This window comes from Pseudophryne corroboree, chromosome 4, assembly GCF_028390025.1.
Source record: "Pseudophryne corroboree isolate aPseCor3 chromosome 4, aPseCor3.hap2, whole genome shotgun sequence".
NCBI lineage: Eukaryota > Metazoa > Chordata > Amphibia > Anura > Myobatrachidae > Pseudophryne > Pseudophryne corroboree.
Window position 1 is genome coordinate 919,683,794 of NC_086447.1, and position 25,831 is coordinate 919,709,624.

The 25,831-nt window shown below is 48.9% G+C and overlaps 1 protein-coding gene and 1 long non-coding RNA gene across 9 annotated transcripts in view; one reads left to right on the forward strand and one right to left on the reverse strand.

Moving 5' to 3' along the window:
* Positions 1–16,306, forward strand: part of LOC134910685 (uncharacterized) — a 58,860-nt gene extending 42,554 nt beyond the window's left edge. For both annotated transcript variants that reach the window (XR_010176259.1, XR_010176260.1), the window contains one exon: positions 15,283–16,306. This is a non-coding gene — a long non-coding RNA (uncharacterized LOC134910685). The remainder of the gene's footprint in view (positions 1–15,282) is intronic.
* The window catches only part of DNAH14 (dynein axonemal heavy chain 14), a 427,754-nt gene that overhangs the window by 156,623 nt on the left and 245,300 nt on the right, over positions 1–25,831 (reverse strand). For all 7 annotated transcript variants that reach the window (XM_063919003.1, XM_063919002.1, XM_063918999.1 and 4 more), the window contains exons 43-47: positions 23,165–23,394; positions 20,351–20,467; positions 17,306–17,446; positions 15,257–15,389; positions 7,297–7,373 (exon numbers count right to left, since the gene is read on the reverse strand). In XM_063919003.1, the coding sequence (XP_063775073.1) occupies positions 7,297–7,373; positions 15,257–15,389; positions 17,306–17,446; positions 20,351–20,467; positions 23,165–23,394 (698 nt within the window). The remainder of the gene's footprint in view (positions 1–7,296; positions 7,374–15,256; positions 15,390–17,305; positions 17,447–20,350; positions 20,468–23,164; positions 23,395–25,831) is intronic.

Genomic DNA, 25,831 nt, shown 5'->3' on the forward strand with positions numbered 1-25,831 from the left:
TTTTGCAAACGTGTTTGCCCCTGACCAAGTAGCAGCTCGGCAAAGTTGTAAAGCCGAGACCCCTCGGGCAGCCGCCCAAGATGAGCCCACCTTCCTTGTGGAATGGGCATTTACAGATTTTGGCTGTGGCAGGCCTGTCACAGAATGTGCAAGCTGAATTGTACTACAAATCCAACTAGCAACCGTCTGCTTAGAAGCAGGAGCACCCAGCTCGTTGGGTGCATACAGGATAAACAGCGAGTCAGCCTTCCTGACTCCAGCCGTCCTGGAAACATATATTTTCAGGGCCCTGACAACATCTAGCAACTTGGAGTCCTCCAAGTCCCCAGTAGCCGCAGGTACCACCATAGGCTGGTTCAGGTGAAACGCTGACACCACCTTAGGGAGAAACTGGGGACGAAACCGCAGTTCTGCCCTGTAAGAATGGAAAATCAGATATGGGCTTTTGTGAGACAAAGCCGCCAATTCTGACACTCGCCTGGCCGAGGCCAGGGCCAACAGCATGGTCACTTTCCATGTGAGATAATTTAAATCCACAGATTTGAGCGGTTCAAACAAATGTGATTTAAGGAATCCCAGAGCTACATTGAGATCCCACGGTGCCACTGGAGGCACAAAAGGGGGCTGTATATGCAGTACTCCCCTGACAAACGTCTGGACTTCAGGAACTGAAGCCAATTCTTTCTGGAAGAAAATCGACAGGGCCGAAATTTGAACCTTAATGGACCCCAATTTGAGGCCCATAGACACTCCTGTTTGCAGGAAATGCAGGAATCGACAGAGTTGAAATTCCTCCGTGGGGGCCTTCCCGGCCTCACACCACGCAACATATTTTCGTCAAATGTGGCGATAATGTTGTGCGGTCACCTCCATCCTGGCTTTGACCAGGGTAGGGATGACCTCTTCCGGAATGCCTTTTTCCCTTAGGATCCGGCGTTCAACCGCCATGCCATCAAAGGCAGCCGCGGTAAGTCTTGGAACAGACATGGTCCTTGCTGAAGCAAGTCCCTTCTTAGCGGCAGAGGCCCTGGGTCCTCTGTGAGCATCTCTTGAAGTTCCGGGTACCAAGTCCTCCTTGGCCAATCCGGAGCCACGAGTATAGTTCTTACTCCTCTCCGTCTTATAATTCTCACTACCTTGGGTATGAGAGGAAGAGGAGGGAACACATACCCTGACTGGTACACCCACGGTGTTACCAGAGCGTCCACAGCTATTGCCTGAGGGTCCCTTGACCTGGCGCAATACCTGTCCAGTTTTTTGTTGAGGCGGGACGCCATCATGTCCACCTTTGGTTTTTCCCAATGGTTCACAATCATGTGGAAGACTTCCGTGTGAAGTCCCCACTCTCCCGGGTGGAGATCGCCTGCTGAGGAAGTCTGCTTCCCAGTTGTCCACTCCCGGAATAAACACTGCTGACAGTGCTATCACATGATTTTCCGCGCAGCGAAGAATCCTTGCAGCTTCTGCCATTACCCTCCTGCTTCTTATGTCGCCCTGTCTGTTTACGTGGGCGACTGCCGTGATGTTGTCCGACTGGATCAGCACCGGTCGACCCTGAAGCAGAGGTCTTGCTAGGCTTAGAGCATTGTAAATTGCCTTTAGCTCCAGTATATTTATGTGAAGTGAAGTCTCCAGACTTGACCCCACTCCCTGGAAATTTCTTCCCTGTGTGACTGTTTTCCAGCCCCTCAGGCTGGCACCCGTGGTCACCAGGACCCAGTCCTGAATGCCGAATCTGTGGCCCTCTAATAGATGGGCACTCTGCAGCCACCACAGAAGAGACACCCTTGTCCTTGGAGACAGGGTTATCCGCTGATGCATCTGAAGATGCGATCCGGACCATTTGTCCAGCAGATCCCACTGAAAAGTGCGTGAAATCTGCCGAATGGAATCGCTTCGTAGGAAGCCACCATTTTTCCCAGGACCCTTGTGCAATGATGCACTAACACTTTTCCTGGTTTTTGGAGGTTCCTGACTAGCTCGGATAACTCCTTGGCTTTCTCCTCCAGGAGAATCACCTTTTTCTGGACTGTGTCCAGAATTATCCCTAGGAACAGCAGACGTGTCGTCGGGATCTTTTGGAATATTTAGAATCCACCCGTGCTGTTGTAGCAGTATCCGAGATAGTGCTACTCCGACCTCCAACTGTTCCTTGGACTTTGCCCTTATCAGGAGATCGTCCAAGTAAGGGATAATTAAGATGCCTTTTCTTCGAAGAAGAATCATCATTTCGGCCATTACATTGGTAAAGACCCGGGGTGCCGTGGACAATCCAAACGGCAGCGTCTAAAACTGATAGTGACAGTTCTGTACCCCGAACCTGAGGTACCCTTGGTGAGAAGGGCAATTTGGGACATGAAGGTAAGCATCCTTGATGTCCAGGGACACCATATAGTGTCCCTCTTCCAGGTTCGCTATCACTGCTCTGAGTGACTCCATCTTGAATTTGAACCTTTGTATGTAAGTGTTCAAAGATTTTAGATTTAGAATAGGTCTCACCGAGCCGTCTGGCTTCGGTACCACAAATAGTGTGGAATAATACCCCTTCCCTTGTTGAAGGAGGGGTACTTTGATTATCACCTGCTGGGAATCCAGCTTGTGAATTTCTTCCAATACTGCCTCCCTGTCGGAGGGAGACGTTGGTAACGCAGACTTCAGGAACCTGCGAGGGGGAGACGTCTCGAATTCCAATCTGTACCCCTGGGAAACTACCTGTAAGATCCAGGGGTCCACTTGCGAGTGAGCCCACTGCGCGCTGAAAATCTTGAGACGACCCCCCACCGCACCTGGGTCCGCTTGTAAGGCCCCAGCGTCACGCTGAGGATTTGTCAGAAGCTGTGGAGGGCTTCTGTTCCTGGGAAGGGGCTGTCTGCTGCAGTCTTTTTCCCTTTCCTCTACCCCGGGGTAGATATGACTGGCCTTCTACCCGCTTGCCCTTATGGGGACAAAGGGACTGAGGCTGAAAAGACGGTGTCTTTTTCTGCTGAGAGGTGACTTGGGGTAAAAAAGGTGGATTTCCAGCTGTTGCCGTGGTCACCAGGTCCGATAGACCGACCCCAAATAACTCCTCCCCTTTATACGGCAATACTTCCATGTGCCGTTTGGAATCCACATCACCTGACCACCTGAGGTAATGGGCGTTTTAAAGCCCCTGACGGTGTTTGAGACGCCTGGACAGGTACTAATTGGTTTGCCGGCCGTCTCATGTCGTCAACCGACCTTGCAGCGTGTTGACATTATCACGTAATTCGATAAATAAGCCATCCATTCCGGTGTCGACTCCCTAGGGGGTGACATCACCATTACAGGCAATTGCTCCGCCTCCACACCAACATCGTCCTCATACATGTCGACACACACGTACCGACACACAGCACACACACAGGGAATGCTCTGATAGAGGACAGGACCCCACTAGCCCTTTGGGCAGACAGAGGGAGAGTTTGCCAGCACACACCAAAACGCTATAATTATACAGGGACAACCTTATAATAAGTGTTTTCCCTTATAGCATCTTAATATATTATAATATCGCCACACAAAATGCCCCCCCTCTCTGTTTTAACCCTGTTTCTGTAGTGCAGTGCAGGGGAGAGCCTGGGAGCCTTCCCACCAGCAGAGCTGTGTGGGAAAAATGGCGCTGTGTGCTGAGGAGATAGGCCCCGCCCCCTTTCCGGCGGGCTCTTCTCCCGGTTTTTCTGGATTCCTGGCAGGGGTTAAATACATCCATATAGCCCAGGGGCTATATGTGATGTATTTTTAGCCAGTTTAGGTATTAACATTGCTGCCCAGGGCGCCCCCCCCCAGCGCCCTGCACCCTCAGTGACCGCTGGTGTGAAGTGTGCTGACAACAATGGCGCACAGCTGCAGTGCTGTGCGCTACCTTAAGAAGACAAGGATGTCTTCAGCCGCCGATTTCTGGACCTCTTCTTTCTTCAGCATCTGCAAGGGGGCCGGCGGCGCGGCTCCGGTGACCCATCCAGGCTGTACCTGTGATCGTCCCTCTGGAGCTAGTGTCCAGTAGCCTAAGAAGCCAATCCATCCTGCACGCAGGTGAGTTCACTTCTTCTCCCCTAAGTCCCGCGTTGCAGTGAGCCTGTTGCCAGCAGGACTCACTGAAAATAAAAAACCTAACAAAACTTTTACTCTAAGCAGCTCTTTAGGAGAGCCACCTAGATTGCACCCTTCTCGGCCGGGCACAAAAACCTAACTGAGGCTTGGAGGAGGGTCATAGGGGGAGGAGCCAGTGCACACCACCTGATCCTAAAGCTTTTACTTTTGTGCCCTGTCTCCTGCGGAGCCGCTATTCCCCATGGTCCTTACGGAGTCCCCAGCATCCACTTAGGATGTCAGAGAAATAGAATTATTAATTCATAAGTTCAGGAGCTAAAAATGATACTACACTTTATGCAATGGTTTCTGATCATCATTATTACCACCACCACCACCACCACATAACTGAGATTAAATCATGGAAAGCCATTATATTTTTTGCTAGTCATACTAGGGGGTAAATTTACTAAGATTCGTATTTTCCCGTTTCAGGTCAAAGTTCAATCACGAATGACATCGAAAGTGTAAAACTGCAACTTTTTGAATTTGTTACGATGGATTTACTAAGCTGTCGTATTCGGGTTTTTCTTTTCTTCCGATGTCGATGTCATTCGTGTTTTTTACGGCAGTGATTAGCAAAACACTGCCGACTTTTTTACAATTAATCTCGGCCGGATCTGTGTGATCCGTGCTGGGGTTCTATTTTTTTTTTTTTTTAATTAAACACTGTAAAATTAAAAAAAAAATTGCGTGGGGTCCCCCCTCCTAAGCATAACCAGCCTCGGGCTCTTTGAGCCGATCCTGGTTGCCGAAATATGGGAAAAAAAATGACAGGGGTTCCCCCATATTTAAGCAACCAGCATCGGGCTCTGCGCCTGGTCCTGGTCCCAAATATACGGGGGACAAAAAGAGTAGGGGTCCCCCGTATTTTTAAAACCAGCACCGGGCTCCACTAGCTGGACAGATAATGCCACAGCCGGGGGTCACTTTTATATAGTGCCCTGCGGCCGTGGCATCAAAAATCCAACTAGTCACCCCTGGCCGGGGTACCCTGGGGGAGTGGGGACCCCTTCAATCAAGGGGTCCCCCCCCCCCAGCCACCCAAGGGCCAGGGGTGAAGCCCGAGGCTGTCCCCCCCCATCCAATGGGCTGCGGATGGGGAGGCTGATAGCCTTTGTTGTAAAAGAAAAGATATTGTTTTTAGTAGCAGTACTACAAGGCCCAGCAAGCCTCCCCCGCATGCTGGTACTTGGAGAACCACAAGTACCAGCATGCGACGGAAAAACGGGCCCGCTGGTACCTGTAGTACTACTACTAAAAAAATACCCAAAAAAACACAAGACACACACACCGTGAAAGTATAATTTTATTACATACATACACACATACATACATACATACTTACCTTAAGTTCCCACGCAGGTCGGTCCTCTTCTCCAGTAGAATCCAAGGGGTACCTGTTGAAGAAATTATACTCACGAGATCCAGGGGTCCAGGCTCCTCGGGAAATCCAGGGGTAATCCACGTACTTGAAAAAAATAACAAAACGGACACTCGAGCCACGCACTAAAAGGGGACCCATGTTTGCACATGGATCCCCTTTTCCCGACTGCCAGAAACCCACTCTGACTGATGTCTAAGTGGGTTTCTTCAGCCAATCAGGGAGTGCCACGTTGTAGCACTCTCCTGATCGGCTGTGTGCTCCTGTCCTAACTGACAGGCAGCACACGGCAGTGTTACAATGTAGCGCCTATGCGCTCCATTGTAACCAATGCTGGGAACTTTCTTGCTCAGCGGTGACGTCACTTTAGGTCAACCGCAGGGCAGAAAGTTCCCATCATTGGTTACAATGTAGCGCATAGGCGCTACATTGTAACACTGCCGTGTGCTGCCTGTCAGTGAGGACAGGAGCACACAGCTGATCAGGAGAGTGCTACAACGTGGCGCTCCCTGATTGGCTGAGAAACCCACTTAGACATCAGTCAAAGTGGGTTTCTGGCATTCGTGGAAAGGTGACCCATGTGCAAACATGGGTCCCCTTTCAGTTCGTGGTCGGGACACCGTTTTGTTATTTTTTTTCAAGTACGTGGATTACCCCTGGATTTCCCGAGGAGCCTGGACCCCTGGATCTCGTGAGTATAATTTCTTCAACAGGTACCCCTTGGATTCTACTGGAGAAGAGGACCGACCTGCGTGGGAACTTAAGGTAAGTATGTATGTATGTGTGTATGTATGTAATAAAATTATACTTTCACGGTGTGTGTGTCTTGTGTTTTTTTGGGTATTTTTTTAGTAGTAGTACTACAGGTACCAGCGGGCCCGTTTTTCCGTCGCATGCTGGTACTTGTGGTTCTCCAAGTACCAGCATGCGGGGGAGGCTTGCTGGACCTTGTAGTACTGCTACTAAAAACAATATCTTTTCTTTTACAACAAAGGCTATCAGCCTCCCCATCCGCAGCCCATTGGATGGGGGGGGACAGCCTCGGGCTTCACCCCTGGCCCTTGGGTGGCTGGGGGGGGGGGGACCCCTTGATTGAAGGGGTCCCCACTCCCCCAGGGTACCCCGGCCAGGAGTGACTAGTTGGATTTTTGATGCCACGGCCGCAGGGCACTATATAAAAGTGACCCCCAGCTGTGGCATTATCTGTCCAGCTAGTGGAGCCCGGTGCTGGTTTTAAAAATACGGGGGACCCCTACTCTTTTTGTCCCCCGTATTTTTGGGACCAGGACCAGGCGCAGAGCCCGATGCTGGTTGCTTAAATATGGGGGAACCCCCATCATTTTTTTCCCCATATTTCTGCAACCAGGATCGGCTCAAAGAGCCCGAGGCTGGTTATGCTTAGGAGCACTTTCCCACCCCTTCCCACTGATATACATGCACGGATCTCATGGATCCGTGCATGCCTATCCAATCACGAATAAAAAAAAAAGGTCTGGTTTTTTTTTAGCACTTTTTTACGAGTTGTAATTTTTCACGGCAGTGTTTGTTTGTTTTTTGCTTTGCACTTCTTAGTAAATGACCGAGATTCATACTTAAACAGCCGCGTTTTGACCGATGGTGTATTCATTCGTAATTTTTTACTTGGACTTGCAAAAAATTACGAATGCCCTCATCTCTGCCGTGATTAGTGTTTAGTAAATTACTGAGATGACACTTTGATGAAAAAACGGCATCTCGGTCAAAATCGGGAGCTTAGTAAATTTCCCCCTAGGTCTGCATTTTATTTTTAATGATTTACACACCTATTCCTTCTCCGGACACAGCAAAATCTTCATCCCCTCCTGATACAGCGGCTATTGATGTGATGTTCTGTAAGAGACTGAACGCATCAAAAAGTCACTTTATTCCTAAATGGTAAAGGAGATAATGGGGGTAATTCGGAGATGATCACAGCAGCACATTTGTTAGCAGTTGGGCAAAACCATGGGGGTCATTCCGAGTTGATCGTAGCTGTGCTAAATTTAGCACAGCTACGATCAGGCACTCAGACATGCGGGGGGACGCCCCGCATGTCAGTGCCGACCCCCCCCCCCCCCAGAAATGTAAAAGCATCGCACAGCAGCAATGCTTTTGCATTTGAGGAGTAACTCCCGGCCAGCGCAGCACCTGTGGCTTACCGGGAGAACCTCTTCACTGCCCGGGTGGCAGCGGCTGCGTGTGACGTCACGCAGCCGCCGCAGCCCGGCCCCCCCAATGGTCCGGCCACGCCTGCTTTGGCCAGTTCGCGCCCCCCCAGATAACGCCACCATCCAGCCCCCTCCCGCCCTCCTGTCAAGTCAGGCAGAGGCGATCGCTAGGGAACAACGGCCGTCGGCCGTCCAGCATGCGCCGGCGCAGATCTGACCCGAACGCTGCACTGCGATAAACTGCAGCGAGTGAACGGGTCGGAATGACCTCCCATGTGCACTGCAGGTGTGGCAGATATAACATGTGCAGAGAGAGTTAGATTTGGGTGGGTTATTTTGTTTCTGTGCAGGGTAAATACTGGCTGCTTTATTTTTACACTGCAATTTAGATTTCAGTTTGAATACACCCCACCCAAATCTAACTCTCTCTGCACATGTTAAATCTGCCTTCCCTGCAGTGCACATGGTTTTGCCCAACTGCTAACAAATTTGCTTCTGCGATCAACTCTGAATTAGGCCCAAAATACGTACTGTCAGCCTGTGTCTTCTTTATCTCTGTACTGGACTCAATCCTCGCTCCGCACGCCAGGCACCCACTCAGGACTAGTGCCTCAGCCATACTTTATTTTTATTTTTCATAAATCCTTTATTTCAAAGGAAATTTTTAAAACTGAAAAAATAAGAATTTACTTACCGATAATTCTATTTCTCGGAGTCCGTAGTGGATGCTGGGGTTCCTGAAAGGACCATGGGGAATAGCGGCTCCGCAGGAGACAGGGCACAAAAAAGTAAAGCTTTACTAGGTCAGGTGGTGTGCACTGGCTCCTCCCCCCATGACCCTCCTCCAGACTCCAGTTAGGTACTGTGCCCGGACGAGCATACACAATAAGGGAGGCATTTTGAATCCCGGGTAAGACTCATACCAGCCACACCAATCACACCGTACAACTTGTGATCTAAACCCAGTTAACAGTATGACAACAGAAAGGGCCTCTTAAAGATGGCTCCTTAACAATAACCCGAATTAGTTAACAATAACTATGTACAAGTATTGCAGATAATCCGCACTTGGGATGGGCGCCCAGCATCCACTACGGACTCCGAGAAATAGAATTATCGGTAAGTAAATTCTTATTTTCTCTATCGTCCTAAGTGGATGCTGGGGTTCCTGAAAGGACCATGGGGATTATACCAAAGCTCCCAAACGGGCGGGAGAGTGCGGATGACTCTGCAGCACCGAATGAGAGAACTCCAGGTCCTCCTTTGCCAGGGTATCAAATTTGTAAAATTTTACAAACGTGTTCTCCCCCGACCACGTAGCTGCTCGGCAGAGTTGTAATGCCGAGACCCCTCGGGCAGCCGCCCAAGATGAGCCCACCTTCCTTGTGGAGTGGGCTTTTACAGTTTTAGGCTGTGGCAGGCCTGCCACAGAATGTGCAAGTTGAATTGTGTTACAAATCCAACGAGCAATCGACTGCTTAGAAGCAGGTGCGCCCAACTTGTTGGGTGCATACAATATAAACAGCGAGTCAGATTTTCTGACTCCAGCCGTCCTTGCAATGTATATTTTTAAGGCTCTGACAACGTCCAACAACTTGGAGTCCTCCAAGTCGCTAGTGGCCGCAGGCACCACAATAGGTTGGTTCAGATGAAATGCTGATACCACTTTAGGGAGAAAATGCGGACGAGTCCGCAGTTCTGCCCTATCCGAATGGAAGATTAGATAAGGACTTTTATAAGATAAAGCCGCCAATTCAGATACTCTCCTGGCAGAGGCCAGGGCTAGTAACATAGTCACTTTCAATGTGAGATATTTCAAATCCACCTTTTTCAATGGTTCAAACCAATGGGATTTGAGGAAATCTAAAACTACATTTAGATCCCACGGTGCCACCGGAGGCACCACAGGAGGCTGTATATGCAGTACTCCCTTGACAAAAGTCTGGACCTCAGGGACAGAGGCCAATTCTTTTTGGAAGAATATTGACAGGGCCGAAATTTGAACCTTAATGGATCCCAATTTGAGACCCATAGATAATCCTGATTGCAGGAAATGTAGGAAACGACCCAGTTGGAATTCCTCCGTCGGAACCCTCCGATCCTCGCACCACGCTACATATTTTCGCCAAATGCGGTGATAATGTTTCACGGTGACTTCCTTCCGTGCCTTAATCAAGGTAGGAATGACTTCTTCTGGAATGCCTTTCCCTTTTAGGATCTGGCGTTCAACCGCCATGCCGTCAAACGCAGCCGCGGTAAGTCTTGAAAAAGACAGGGACCCTGCTGTAGCAGGTCCCTTCTCAGAGGTAGAGGCCACGGTTCGTCCGTGAGCATCTCTTGAAGTTCCGGATACCAAGTCCTTCTCGGCCAATCCGGAACCACTAGTATTGTTCTTACTCTTCTTTGCCGTATGATCTTCAATACCTTTGGTATGAGCGGCAGAGGAGGAAACACATACACTGACTGGTACACCCAAGGAGTTACCAGTGCGTCCACAGCTATTGCCTGTGGATCTCTTGACCTGGCGCAATATTTGTCCAGTTTCTTGTTGAGGCGAGACGCCATCATGTCTACAATTGGTCTTTCCCAACGGTCTATTAACATGTTGAAGACTTCTGGATGTAGACCCCACTCTCCCGGATGAAGATCGTGTCTGCTGAGGAAGTCTGCTTCCCAGTTGTCCACGCCCGGGATGAACACTGCTGACAGTGCTATCACGTGATTCTCCGCCCAGCGAAGAATCTTGGCAGCTTCTGCCATTGCACTCCTGCTTCTTGTGCCGCCCTGCCTGTTTACATGGGCGACCGCCGTGATGTTGTCCGACTGAATCAACACCGGCTTTCCTTGCAGGAGAAGTTCCGCCTGGCTTAGAGCATTGTAGATTGCTCTTAGTTCCAGAATGTTTATGTGAAGAGACTTTTCCAGACTCGTCCATACTCCCTGGAAGTTTCTTCCTTGTGTGACTGCTCCCCAGCCTCTCAGGCTGGCGTCCGTGGTCACCAGGATCCAATCCTGAATGCCGAATCTGCGGCCTTCTAATAGGTGAGCCTTCTGCAACCACCACAGAAGTGACACCCTTGTCTTTGGTGACAGGGTTATTCGCAGGTGCATCTGCAGATGCGACCCTGACCATTTGTCCAACAGATCCCTTTGGAATATTCTTGCATGGAATCTGCCGAATGGAATTGCTTCGTAAGAAGCCACCATTTTTCCCAGGACTCTTGTGCATTGATGTACTGACACTTTTCCTGGTTTTAGGAGGTTCCTGACCAGATCGGATAACTCCTTGGCTTTTTCCTCTGGAAGGAAAACCTTTTTCTGAACCGTGTCCAGAATCATTCCTAGGAACAGCAGACGAGTTGTCGGGATTAAATGGGATTTTGGAATATTCAGAATCCACCCGTGTTGTCTTAGCACCTCTTGAGATAGTGCTAAAGCTGTCTCCAGCTGTTCTCTGGACCTTGCCCTTATTAGGAGATCGTCCAAGTATGGGATAACTAATACGCCTTTTCTTCGAAGAAGAATCATCATCTCGGCCATTACCTTGGTAAAGACCCGAGGCGCCGTGGACAATCCGAACGGCAGCGTCTGAAACTGATAGTGACAGTTTTGAACAATGAACCTGAGGTACCCCTGGTGTGCGGGGTAAATCGGAACGTGTAGATACGCATCCTTGATGTCCAAGGATACCATAAAGTCCCCTTCTTCCAGGTTCGCTATCACTGCTCTGAGTGACTCCATCTTGAACTTGAACTTTTTTATGTAGAGGTTCAAGGACTTCAGATTTAGAATAGGCCTTACCGAGCCATCCGGCTTCGGTACCACAAATAGAGTGGAATAATACCCCTTTCCTTGTTGTAATAGGGGTACTTTGACTATCACCTGCTGAGCGTACAGCTTGTGAATGGCTTCCAACACCCTCTCCCTTTCGGAAGAGACGGTTGGTAAGGCAGACTTCAGGAAACGATGAGGAGGATCCGTCTCTAATTCCAACCTGTACCCCTGAGATATTATCTGCAGGATCCAGGGGTCTACCTGCGAGTGAGCCCACTGCGCGCTGTAATTTTTGAGACGGCCCCCCACTGTCCCCGAGTCCGCTTGAGAGGCCCCAGCGTCATGCTGAGGTTTTTGCAGGAGCCGGGGAGGGCTTCTGTTCCTGGGAAGGAGCTGCCTGTTGGTGTCTCTTCCCTCTTCCTCTGCCTCGTGGCAGGTACGACAAGCCCTTTGCTCTCTTATTTTTGTAGGAGCGAAAAGGCTGCGGTTGAAAGGTCGGTGCCTTTCTCTGTTGGGGAGTGACTTGAGGTAAAAAAGTGGATTTCCCGGCAGTAGCCGTGGCCACCAAGTCTGATAGACCAACTCCAAATAACTCCTCCCCTTTATACGGCAAAACCTCCATGTGACGTTTTGAATCCGCATCGCCTGTCCACTGTCGTGTCCATAAGGCTCTTCTGGCTGAAATGGACATAGCACTCACCCGAGATGCCAGTGTGCAAATATCCCTCTGTGCATCACGCATATAGATAAATGCATCCTTTATTTGTTCTAACGACAGTAAAACATTGTCCCTATCTAGGGTATCAATATTTTCAATCAGGGATTCTGACCAAACTACTCCAGCACTGCACATCCAGGCAGTTGCTATAGCTGGTCGTAGTATAACACCTGCATGTGTGTATATATTCTTTTGAATAACTTCCATCTTTCTATCTGATGGATCCTTAAGTGCGGCCGTCTCAGGAGAGGGTAACGCCACTTGTTTGGATAAGCGTGTGAGCGCCTTGTCCACCTTAGGGGGTGTTTCCCAGCGCGCCCTAACCTCTGGCGGGAAAGGGTATAATGCCAATAACTTTTTTGAAATTATCAACTTTTTATCAGGAGCAACCCACGCTTCATCACACACGTCATTTAATTCTTCTGATTCAGGAAAAACTGTTTGTAGTTTTTTCACACCATACATAATACCCTGTTTTACGGTATCTGTAGTATCAGCTAAATGTAACGTCTCCTTCATTGCCAAAATCATATAACGTGTGGCCCTACTGGAAAATACGTTTGAATTTCTACCGTCGTCACTGGAATCAGTGCCCGTGTCTGGGTCTGTGTCGACCGACTGAGGCAAAGGGCGTTTTACAGCCCCTGACGGTGTTTGAGGCGCCTGGACAGGCATTAATTGATTGTCCGGCCGCCTCATGTCCTCAACTGACTGTTTAAGGGAAGATAAACCATCACGTAATTCCACAAATAAAGGCATCCATTCTGGTGTCGACCCCCTGGGGGGTGACATCTGCATATTTGGCAATTGCTCCGCCTCCACACCAATATCGTCCTCATACATGTCGACACCACGTACCGACACACACCGCAAACTCACAGGGAATGCTCTAATGAAGACAGGACCCACTAGCCCTTTTGGGGAGACAGAGGGAGAGTCTGCCAGCACACACCACAAAGCGCTATATATACAAGGGATATCCTTATATTAAGTGCTCCCTTATAGCTGCTTTAATATATATATATATATAGCCATTAATGTGCCCCCCCTCTCTGTTTTACCCTGTTTCTGTAGTGCAGTGCAGGGGAGAGACCTGGGAGCCGTTCTGACCAGCGGAGCTGTGACAGAAAATGGCGCCGTGTGCTGAGGAGATAGGCCCCGCCCCTTTTTCGGCGGGTTCTTCTCCCGCTATTTTTCCAGTCAGGCAGGGGTTAAATATCTCCATATAGCCCCTATGGGCTATATGTGAGGTATTTTTAGCCTTGTATAAGGTTTATATTTGCCTCTCAGAGCGCCCCCCCCCAGCGCTCTGCACCCTCAGTGACTGCCCAGTGAAGTGTGCTGAGAGGAAAATGGCGCACAGCTGCAGTGCTGTGCGCTACCTTATGAAGACTGAGGAGTCTTCAGCCGCCGGTTTCCGGACCTCTTCACGCTTCAGCATCTGCAAGGGGGTCGGCGGCGCGGCTCCGGGACCGGACTCCACGGCTGGGCCTGTGTTCGATCCCTCTGGAGCTAATGGTGTCCAGTAGCCAAGCAGCAAATCCACTCTGCATGCAGGTGAGTTTACTACTTTCCCCCTAAGTCCCACGTTGCAGTGATCCTGTTGCCAGCAGGACTCACTGTAAAGAAAAAAACCTAAACTAAACTTTCTCTAAGCAGCTCTTTAGGAGAGCCACCTAGATTGCACCCTTCTCGTTCGGGCACAAAATCTAACTGGAGTCTGGAGGAGGGTCATGGGGGGAGGAGCCAGTGCACACCACCTGACCTAGTAAAGCTTTACTTTTTTGTGCCCTGTCTCCTGCGGAGCCGCTATTCCCCATGGTCCTTTCAGGAACCCCAGCATCCACTTAGGACGATAGAGAAAAACCTATAAAATATATGTCCGTGCCAAAATATTAAAGCAACAACTTCCCTGAGACTCATGGCATTGAGTCTCCTGTCCTCTGTCCTGTCCACTTCTCTAAGAAGTGGATGGCATGCAGTTGGGGTGGGGTGGGGTGGGGTGATCTACTCCTCACAGATGTTTGGGCTCCTCAAAACTTGGGAGTCCCCCATATCTTTCAAGAGAGTAGGCAAGTATGGTCTAAAACAGAATGCCATCATTCTGGGTCCCCAAGTAATAGTGTGCCAGCATTCTGAGACCCCAAAGTGTTAGATTGCCCTGTTCTGGGGCCTCAAGTTTTAGCGTTCCATGTTCTGGGACCTCAAGTCTTAGTGTGCACTGTTCTGGGACCTCAAGTCTTAGTGTTCCATGTTCTGGGACCTCAAGTCTTAATGTGCCCTGTTCTGGGACCTTAAGTCTTAGTGTTCCCTGTTCTGGGACCTCAAGTCTTAGTGTTCCCTGTTCTGGGACCTCAAGTCTTAGTGTTCCCTGTTCTGGAACCTCAAGTCTTAGTGTTCCCTGTTCTGGGACCTCAAGTCTTAGTGTTCCCTGTTCTGGGACCTCAAGTCTTAGTGTTCCCTGTTCTGGGACCTCAAGTCTTAGTGTGCCCTGTTCTGGGACCTCAAGTCTTAGTGTGCCCTGTTCTGGGACCCCAAGTACTAGTGTGCCAGCATTTTGGAACCCCATAGTGTTAGTGTACCAGCATTCTGGGACCCCAAAGTGTTAGATTGTCATCATTCTGGGACCTCAAGTCTTAGTGTTCCCTGTTCTGGGACCTCAAGTCTTAGTGTTCCCTGTTCTGGGACCTCAAGTCTTAGTGTCCCCTGTTCTGGGACCTCAAGTCTTAGTGTCCCCTGTTCTGGGACCTCAAGTCTTAGTGTCCCCTGTTCTGGGACCTCAAGTCTTAGTGTTCCATGTTCTGGGACCTCAAGTTTTAGTGTGCCATGTTCTGGGACCTCATGTCTTAGTGCTCCATGTTCTGGGACCTCGAGTTTTAGTGTGTTGTGTTCTGGGAGCTCAAGTCTTAGTGTATCCTGTTCTGGGACCTCAAGTCTTGGTGTGCCCTGTTTTGGGACCTCAAGTCTTAGTGTGGTGTGTTCTGGGATCTAAAGTCCGAGTGCGCTATGTTCTAGGAGACCAAGTCAGTATGTGATCATAACTGATATCTATTCCCTGCAGAAATGATGCATGTAAAATAATACCTCATTTTCTTTGCTTCATTAAATAGGAAGACATCCCCTAGCACAGTCCCGGCTTTTACAGAAAGTCCATCAGGTTTCTGGAGCCGTTCAAGCATATTCTGGATTAAAGTAGATTTTCCGACTCCAGAATCACCTAGAAATATGAAAACAATTGAAGACAACACTGAAGTAGCCAGACAAATCTATAGAGACACCTCCACTATACCCTCATCTAGAACGCTACATTAAACATGACAATTTATTCTGCAGAGCTAATGATGGTGTATGATTGCGCGTTATGGAGACTGGAGCCGGTTGGTGAGGGTGGGGATTTAAGGGTTCCTGACTAAATACTGGCTGAAAGCAATCGTGCTCTTTATTTTAAAGCCACCTACAAACACATGATGAACTTTTTGAAGTATATTTAAATGTGACTGTAAATTCCATGAGCATTTCCAGTATAGAGGGGGTCAGACCATCCCACCCCACCACCCGTCTTGTTACATAACCTACAAGGTGGCAAAGATTGGGCCACAGCCTATACTTCCAAAGGTGGCTTTTTAGCTTCTAGACCAGTGATGGTCACCAGTTGGCACCAATCATCCATGATTTCACCTGCACCCACCAGACACTCTGTGCTTTATGCCCCATATGTCCTCTTGTCTTCATTGTGGACCCATCAGCCTAAGCATTTTCTGTGATTCATGCCCCAACGCTTACACTTGTGAGCATTCTCCATCCCGGAGAACACAACAAAAGCAAGAGTTAGCCGGATAGTAATCTCTATGCAGAACCATGATGCGCCTCTTCCAGCTCCTACTTACACAAATTGGTGGAAAACCCGGTCATGCAGGAGTCATCCTGACATGCCCGCTGGTAACTTATTACAGATATGGGTCTCTTTCTTAGCCTAACCTATCACTGAGATGAAAGGTAACCTACGACCATGGTGACTGTTACAGGGCTCCACATGGCCCCCTGAAAGACAATTCCAGTGTCCCTAATCCTAACGGGTTATAAATGAGGCAACAATAAACATTTGAGGAGAAAAATGGAATCGCTGAAATTAATTTAGACTGAAATTCATAGTAGGGTTCCCCTAAATCGGAAAACTGGGATCCCTGTGTGACGAGAGTACTGTCCTTCCCATATTTCCAAATATAGTAAGCAACCGTACAATCCTAACCCCATCCTATTACTCTTGGGTGCAGCGGTTAGAGGGTTAAGCATCTTTTGAGAGGAAAGAGAGTGGACTATTCTGGGAAAAATGGGCCACTAGGAGCCCTTATTAAAAAAGTGTCCAAATCCATCAGTGCTCCTCACTACACCCCTTAATGTGCGGTGTTGCAGTTTAGTGAAGAATGAATGGGTAGGGTATATTTTTGGACAATACAGGTGAGAAAGAAAAATGTATTGAGCTTAAGCAGTGTCAGCCATATTGTTAAGTAGCAGCCATGATGTAGTGAAGTAGAAGTATGCTTTGCTGGATAAATCATAATAATGCTGACATTTCACAGTTAGTACGCTCTCTGCGAAGCAAGGTCATAGCTATAAGTCTTGAAAACATGTTATCAGACAGTTTCTGTGTGTTTAGACTTCTTGTGAAGGACACATAGGGGGATGTCAGCCTGAGAGGAGTTATGGGAAGAGATGCATTATTGTTTTGAAATGTGATGTGTATCAAGTGTTCATGCAAGTACCTTTTTTCTCTATATAATGTCATACTTAATAAAGTGGAGGCAGTCTCATTTGGTGGACATAACTGCGTGTGTTGTCTGCTTCTTGGGATTCCCAATGCATTGGTAACCAACCGGTATCATACAGACGATTGAAGGGACTTGCTAGAGTAGGCTTATCTCCAACACAGGTAAAAATAGGTACATCTGAGGGGAACTGTATCAAGGTATAGCCTTCCTAGAGGCATGAGCCTAATTATCAATGGAATCAAACAGTCATCTCCTTCCTAATAACGCCGCATGATACTTACGAAGGTCAGCGAGTGTCACAGAGCGCCACCAGTTACATGGGTTACGCTAAAGCACGGCTTGGGGCAATTGCTGATGCTCTCACCTGTGAGAAGAACCGGCTGTTTGTGCAGGAGAAGCAGGGAGGTCAGGAAGGAGTACCTTACGCTGTCCACAGTAGGGACACACTTCTGTAGCGCGCCCCCTCTGTCTGTCAGCAGGCTCAGCTCTGAGAATAATAAGCTCTCTAAGTGGATAAAAAAACATATACGTATGAGATAAATAATGTACATTATACACCTGCCCCTGACCACGTGAACTTCATGCGGATACACTGAGCGATAAATGAGATGGGACTGAGCGTAACGTCAGTACACAAACTAAGGAACAGAAAGGAGAATCTTAGGCCTGAAAATAAGACTATTATTAGAAACTGGCATCAACAAACACTGGCAGAATGTCCGGGGAAGGACTGTGTCCCGTCTGATGAGGATCTGTGCCGCACAAGCCTGGAGAAACCCCTACAGCTGCAAGGTATAGATAGGACACTGTACATGCATACAGAGATCCGGCGCAGTGACGGCAAGATCTTCTGCTTATGCTGCAGAAGCCAGATCCATGCACTTATCACTCACTGGGTACACCGAGGAACAATGCAATGTAGTTATCAGAGTAGCTCCACGCGTACGGTGTCTGACTGCAATGAGAGATGTGATGGGTTTGAGTCCCGGGTATGACAGTACTTTGAAATGTGCGTGGTAAATAAAGGAGGATGGGACAGAAGGTGCTTGAGCCATGAAGGGGAGGTGGCCTGATGGAGGAGGAGTCGGCCAGGGAAATGGCGGAGAGCAAAGAGGAGGAAGCTACAAGGGAGAATGATTAAACCAGAAAAGTGGCAAGAGCGGCCGAACTGCGCCCCCTGCCTTTCTGTGCTCTGTGCCGTAGCACATGACGCACCACCTTAGTTCCGGCCCTGGTTGGGTCTGTCTGATGTGGCCATATGAGAGGTCACAGGTCAAATGGTCATCTTTAGGAACATGTCCAGAAGGCAGAGTAATAGTAATGGCATTGCACAATTATAAAAAATAATATTAAATTATGTCATGACCCCAAAACAGTCACTGTGTATGTTCACCAAAATATACGTTTACTAATTAAATGATGAACAATGGGACTCAAAGATGGTTTACAGACCCTGGACCTAATTCAGAGTTGATCGCAGCAGCAAATTTGTTAGCAGTTGGGCAAAACCTTGTGCTCTGGAGGTGGGACAGATGTAACATGTGCAGAGAGAGTTAGATTTGGGTGGGTTACATTGTTTCTGTGCAGGGTAAATACTGGCTGCTTTATTTTTACACTGCAATTTAGATTTCAGCTTGAACACACCCATACCTCCCAACTGTCCCGATTTTCGCGGGACAGTCCCATTTATTTTGGACTGTCCCGCTGTCCCACCCGCGGGCCACAGTGTCCCGCGGTGGGGGGCAGATGGGAGGCTCCTGCAATCGCTGCCCTGCTTAGCAGAGCAGCGTCTATTCAGTGGAGACAGGAGGAGAGGGGACATGCTAGCAGCTCAAAGAGCGCTGGGCATACCCCCTCAGCGAAGCCACGCCCATTTCTCACATGTCACGCCCCCTTTTTTTGCGTGGGCGCGCACAGATGTCCCTCATCCCCATTGACAAAAGTTGGGAGGTATGCACACCCCACCCAAATCTAACTCTCTCTGCACATGTTACATCTGCCCCCCCTGCAGTGCACATGGTTTTGCCCATTTGCTGTCAAATTTGCTGCTGCGATCAGGTCTGAATTAGGCCCCTAATCCGCAGTCTGGAACTTAAACAGTTAAGAGTCCGCAGTCTAATAATTAATCACAACAAAACCACAAATACACAAATTCAGAAAGAAAGAAAAAGCCGAGTTTTCCCAGCCAGTGATTAATGTGTTTTGTCTACTGTAGAAATTAATCAGCAAAAAGACTGAAAAAAGCAAAAGGAACAGAATTGGACGGAACAAAAACGTAATAATCTACAGATGGAAAATGCATCGTGAGGGCTTCCCGAGAGCGCGCTCCTATTCAGTGCAGCTATAAATATCTCTCATTCCCCGGGAAAGTCTGTAGTTTATCACTTTTATATGCTAACCAGACAAAGCAGAAATACGGAGCGGCCTCACATAGACGCAGATAAACAAGCGTTGTGCATCAAATGAATCAGCACGGCCTGCTGGTGCGTCTTAGTTTCATCGTGTTGTGATTAAGACGCACTTTCAGTTACAAAGAGGCAAAAAAGACGCCCAGTGCTAGCAGAGTCGCGCGGTATCTCGCGCGCAGAGGGGGGATCTATGGCACAAGATGTTTGGGTGGGGGGGTGACGTTATGCCCCATCTTGGTATACATTTCTCTGGTGTCTGCCGCCGCAAGCATCGGAGGTCCTGGTCGCAGTATCATGGCTTGTGCCAACCATACATAAAATGCAAACCTGCTCAGGGCAGTAGAGAGCCTGAGGGGGTGTGGCCTAATCATAGGAGGTGTGACCTAATCACAGGAGGTGTGGCCATGCACCCTTAGAGAAAAATGTAGATTTTCTTTTTTCTTTTTAAGCGCATCCCTGGTCAGACTGCAACCCAGAAAAGCCAGGTGGGGGGAAGGGGGGAGTTGCTGGTCCCCCACTGGTCCCCTTGTTCCCAGGTCTGGTCCCCTCCATCAGACCTGGGTAATTAGTAAAGCCCCCACCTGTATCCTCCCTCTCGGCGCCCTTGCTCAGGGTTCAACCACGATCTAGTAATACAGTATGTGTCTTTGAAAAACAGAAGATACAGTCATTGTAGAATTTGTATGGGAAATTTTTATATTACTTCTTTGTTTTTTCATTAGCCGGGAGTATTATTACATTACGTAGAATAAAGGGCGTTATATCATGTTCACTAAAAGTGTGATGAAAAAAACACATAACAAGAAGCGCTCATTATAGATACAAGATTAGTAAAATCAGCCGCGAGTTATACGCATAAGTCTTACTTTAAGTATTATATACTTCTAGACATTACGGTTTTATTATATTTGTATCTGATTTTAATTCATTTCCATAAATGCACCAAAGGAGAATCAATAAGCAATCCAGCAAGAAGAATACACTGTATACATGAATGTTACCTTTCTGGATTGAAGATTCCGTGGAAGGAACTAAACTGTCCCAAGGCACAAACTTCCCAGTCTGTAGATCAACAAAATAACTGAAGACGGAGCTGCCGCCCAGGGGCATCTGAACTCCTGCAAGAGAAAAGAACACATTCTGCTCAATAGCGCCAGGCACCGGCCAAAGAGCAGCGCTCAGTACCAACCATGGCAGGTTATGTGTTTGTGTTCTGAGGGACAGCACCAGGAAGGGGAGCATTGGAGGGAGACACAGGGAAGGCCGCCACACATCAGTACCAAGCCTGGCAGTTATGTGCTTGTGTTCTGAGGGACAGCACCAGGAAGGGGAGCATTGGAGGGAGACACAGGGAAGCCCCCCACATATCAGTACCAAGCCTGGCAGTTATGTGTTTGTGGTCTGAGGGACAGCACCAGGAAGGGGAGCATTGGAGGGAGACACAGGGAAGCCCCCCACACATCAGTACCAAGCCTGGCAGTTATGTGCTTGTGGTCTGAGGGACAGCACCAGGAAGGAGAGCATTGGAAGTATTGGAGGGAGACACAGGGAAGCCCACCGCACATCAATTCAGTGTCGGATACTTTGGGGAAACTGACAGATGACAAACGCAATACGAGTAGTATACATTCAGACTGATACTGAACTTTGCACCTGGACAAACCATGCTGCAGTACAAGGGGGGCAGATACATTTACTAGTTTGCATGCAGGGAAAATACAGGACGCTATAACTGGCAAGTATGATATATATATCTATATACATCCCTCCCAACAATTGCTGCCTGCAACTCAGGACGTTTGAAGGGATGGTGCCTCAGTCGCATGGGGAGCTTGAGGGCATGACCTTGGGTGGGAGGGCAGCACAGCAACTCAGGGAGCGCAAAAAAATGAAAACGGGGCGTGTCATGACGTTGCATCACGTTTTCGTCTTTTTGCGCTCCCTGAGTTGCTTGCTGTCCCCAGGGTTACATCTCTGCACTTTACGTGGCATCTAGTCAGAGATCACCCACTGATTTGCTGTGCAGAGCCACGGTGAACAACAGCTCTCAGCCTTCCCCTATGTTCCCACCAGCACAACACTGCGGCCTGCGGATGGGACATTGTCTGAATAGTAGTGGGACTGTCCCTCTGGAAGCAGAACAATTGGTAGGTATATATATATATATATATATATTTATAACACTCACCCCTCAACATGGAGATAACACTTCAAAGTATATTCAATAAAGTGTATTAGATATTCAGATCATCACCGTGGGGCCTGATTTATAGATAGACCCGATGTGCGTCCGATGGTTGCGTTTTTCTACAAAAGCAGCGGTTCAAAGAAACTCCAATGGGCATCTCAATAAAAATCCTGGGGGTTGCGGCATTTGCAAAGTCTCTCCCAGCGCTGCGTACTAAGCTGCGATGACATTTGCGTCGATCTCTGAATCAGGGTCGGTGTCCTCCAAACTTCCGTTTCAGCTAGTTATAGATTTCATGGGTAAGTATTGTATACCTAGTTGAATCGGATATTGGAGGGACACAGTAATGTTCTGGACGGAATCTAGCTGTATATAAGAACACACAGTAATGTTATGGACGGAATCTAGCTGTATATAAGAACACACAGCAATGTTCTGGACGGAATCTAGCTGTATATAAGAACACACAGCAATGTTCTGGACGGAATCTAGCTGTATATAAGAACACACAGTAATGTTCTGGACGGAATCTAGCTGTATATAAGAACACACAGTAATGTTCTGGACGGAATCTAGCTGTATATAAGAACACACAGTAATGTTATGGACGGAATCTAGCTGTATATAAGAACACACAGCAATGTTCTGGACGGAATCTAGCTGTATATAAGAACACACAGTAATGTTCTGGACGGAATCTAGCTGTATATAAGAACACAGTAACGTTCTGGACGGAATCTAGCTGTATATAAGAACCAGGGCCGGTTCAAAGGCGCAGAGCGCCCCGGGCAGGAAAGTGGGCGTGGTCGAATACAGGGGGCGTGGTCAGTTACGCCCCCTGTACACTCCTGGCGCCGCTTGAATGCTGAGCGGTGCGCGATGACGTCATCGCGCACCGCACAGCAAAAGGTCCTCTCCACGAAGGGAAACTAGACACTATGCGTCTAGTTCCCTTCGTGGAGAGGACCTTTGCTGTGCGGTGCGCGATGACGTCATCGCGCACCGCTCAGCAAAGTTACTCTCCAGGAAGGGAAACTAGACGCATAGCGTCTAGTTCCCTTCATTGGAGGCGCCGCGGACGGGGACGGGAGAGGCAGCGGAGGCGGACGGGGGACAGAGCGGGCAGCAGTGGCGGATCTTGCCACGGTGCGGCGCCCTCCGGATGGCGCCAGCGCCCTCCGGAAGGCGGCGCCCCGGGCAAAAGTCCTGCTTGCCCGTGGCAAGATCCGCTACTGATAAGAACACACAGCAATGTTCTGGACGGAATCTAGCTGTATATAAGAACACACAGCAATGTTCTGGACGGAATCTAGCTGTATATAAGAACACACAGCAATGTTCTGGACGGAATCTAGCTGTATATAAGAACACACAGTAACGTTCTGGACGGAATCTAGCTGTATATAAGAACACACAGTAACGTTCTCTGAACTGAGCGATGGTTTTTCATTTATCTTCATGTCAGTGTCACTTATCAATTCCTTATGGGTTTGTGCAGCACAACTGCACTGGTACAATTTATGTTTAGCTGCAGATAGATCTCTGTTGCCATAGGCAACATCACCAGTTCTAAAAACAAAACTCCCACCTTAGTAAATTTACCCCAATGAGGGTGGAAATGTCTTACCGCTGGCCGGGTCTCCTTCAAACAAGTCGTGCACAAAGTTGCTGAAGTCCTGGGTTACATTTACCAGGGACTCGTCTCTGGCCCTCAGCCCAATGAGTGAGTCTCCTTCTTGTTCGTCCTCCCGAGTCAGGAGGCATCCGAACGCCCATGTAAACGCAAAGACGTAGAGCTTCCCCAGCAAGGGCGTCAGTTTCTCCGGGTTATTCTCCAAGAACCACTTCTGCTCTCCCCTATAAATGACATATGGTATATTTGTCACCTTACATCCGTCACTGCACTGTCCCATAAAATCCTCCCAGCTGCCACGTCTTCTCCTGAACTCGTTGCTTTTGGTGTTCAATCAAACTTTGGAGGTCAGCTCACTGGGGTATCAGTCCCCATAGGAAGGGGCACTGATACCGGCACTGTGTATCTTTAGATGCCACCATTGGCCGCATCATCGAAACTTGCAACAGACCTACGGCAGAATATTTGAAACAGAGATTCTGGCAACGGGCCACTCCCCCCTAAATGGCGTTGACGTGCCACCATTTTCACAAATGGAGGCCGTCACCGCCCCCCACCCAGCCACCATACGGCATCAGACTGTCAATTACTGAGGGGGTGGTTCAGATCTGATCGCTGGGCTGCTAATTTTGCTGTCCTGCGTTCGGATAGTCACCGCCTCCAGGGGGAGTGTAAACTCGCCATGCAAGTGTGCAATCCCATGTGTACACCGAGCTGCAAAAATCCACTTTGTGCAGTCTCTGCGCAGCCCAGGACTTAATCCTCCAGTGCGATGAAAACAGGCTGATCCTAAGACACCCTCCCTGAAAACGATTGTACGCGCCTGCGTTTTTCTGGACACTCCCAGTAAACGGTCAGTTACCACCCACAAATGGTTTCCTCCTGTCAATCACTTTGCCGACGCCCGTGTGATCGAATTTTTAGCACTACACCGTCGTTGACCGGCGATACCCATTGTTGTTGTCCGACGCGTGTGTGCACTGCGAAAACGCACAGCAGTTATCAGGTCTGAACCACTCCCTGAGTCTGATGCCTTAGTGCGTCCTGTGTCGCAGAACCCATTCGCGCAGATTCAGGAATCTTCTCTATCCTCTTATACCATCAGTGGCGCACGCAGGGGGGGTTTCCAAGCACCCAAAAAACCCCGCTCCACAAAAATAAATTATATATATATTTTTTTTTTTGCTGCATTTTGCAAGCTGAGTATTATTAATGGCTGTCTAGTGTCCTCTGCAGCTTGCTGTCTTCCTGGTGGTACTTGTAAGTGCTTAATAAAAGTTTACTTTATTTTAATTATAGTACATATATATCCATGTGCGTACCTATATACACATGTATATACATACATATAAACACACACATATGATCAGAGGCGGAACTACCGGCAGTGCACTGCACTGGGGCCCGCCTCTGTCCAGGGGCCCAAGCATGTAATGAGTCAAACTGACTCATTACATGCCGCTGTGCGCTGCAGGCAACCGCTGCCCGCAGCGCACAGCCGCCCTGAGAGGAGAGGAGAGGAGCAGCGGGCCAGCGGCACGGACGGGGCAAGGAGGAGGGAGCCGGAGGAGGGAGCCGCAGCAGCGCTTTGTTACTGGTGGAGGCGCTGCTGCTGCTGCTCCTCTGCTTCCCTATAGGCTGTCTTCCGAGAACAGCCTATAGGGAAGCAGAGGAGCAGCAGCAGCAGCGCCTCCACCAGTAACAAAGCGCTGCTGCGGCTCCCTCCACCACCTCCCTCCTCCTTCTTCTCTACAGCCCGGGAATCGTCAGACGCTGCACCGAGGAGCCTGAGCCGGCGGAGAGCGTAAGTATAATTCTTCTTTCTTTCTTTTTCTCTTTTTCTTTCTTTCTTTTTTTTACTTTCTTTCTTTCTTGGGCCTGCCTGCCGCAATGTATAAAAAGGGGGGAATGCCTGCCGCAATGTATAAAAAGGGGGGAATGCCTGCCGCTATGTGTAAAAAGGGGGGAATGCCTGCCGCTATGTGTAAAAAGGGGGGAATGCCTGCCGCTATGTGTAAAAAGGGGGGAATGCCTGCCGCAATGTGTAAAAAGGGGGGAATGCCTGCCGCAATGTATAAAAAGGGGGGAATGCCTGCCGCAATGTATACAAAGGGGGGAATGCCTGCCGCTATGTGTAAAAAGGGGGGAATGCCTGCCGCTATGTGTAAAAAGGGGGTAATGCCTGCCGCTATGTGTAAAAAGGGGGGAATGCCTGCCGCAATGTGTAAAAAGGGGGGAATGCCTGCCGCAATGTATAAAAAGGGGGGAATGCCTGCCGCAATGTATAAAAAGGGGGGAATGCCTGCCGCAATGTACGAAAAGGGGGGAATGCCTGCCGCAATGTATACAAAGGGGGGAATGCCTGCCGCAATGTATGAAAAGGGGGGAATGCCTGCCGCAATGTATAAAAAGGGGGGAATGCCTGCCGCAATGTACGAAAAGGGGGGAATGCCTGCCGCAATGTATACAAAGGGGGGAATGCCTGCCGCAATGTATGAAAAGGGGGGAATGCCTGCCGCAATGTATAAAAAGGGGGGAATGCCTGCCGCAATGTATACAAAGGGGGGAATGCCTGCCGCAATGTATAAAAAGGGGGGAATGCCTGCCGCAATGTATAAAAAGGGGGGAATGCCTGCCGTAATGTATAAAAAGGGGGGAATG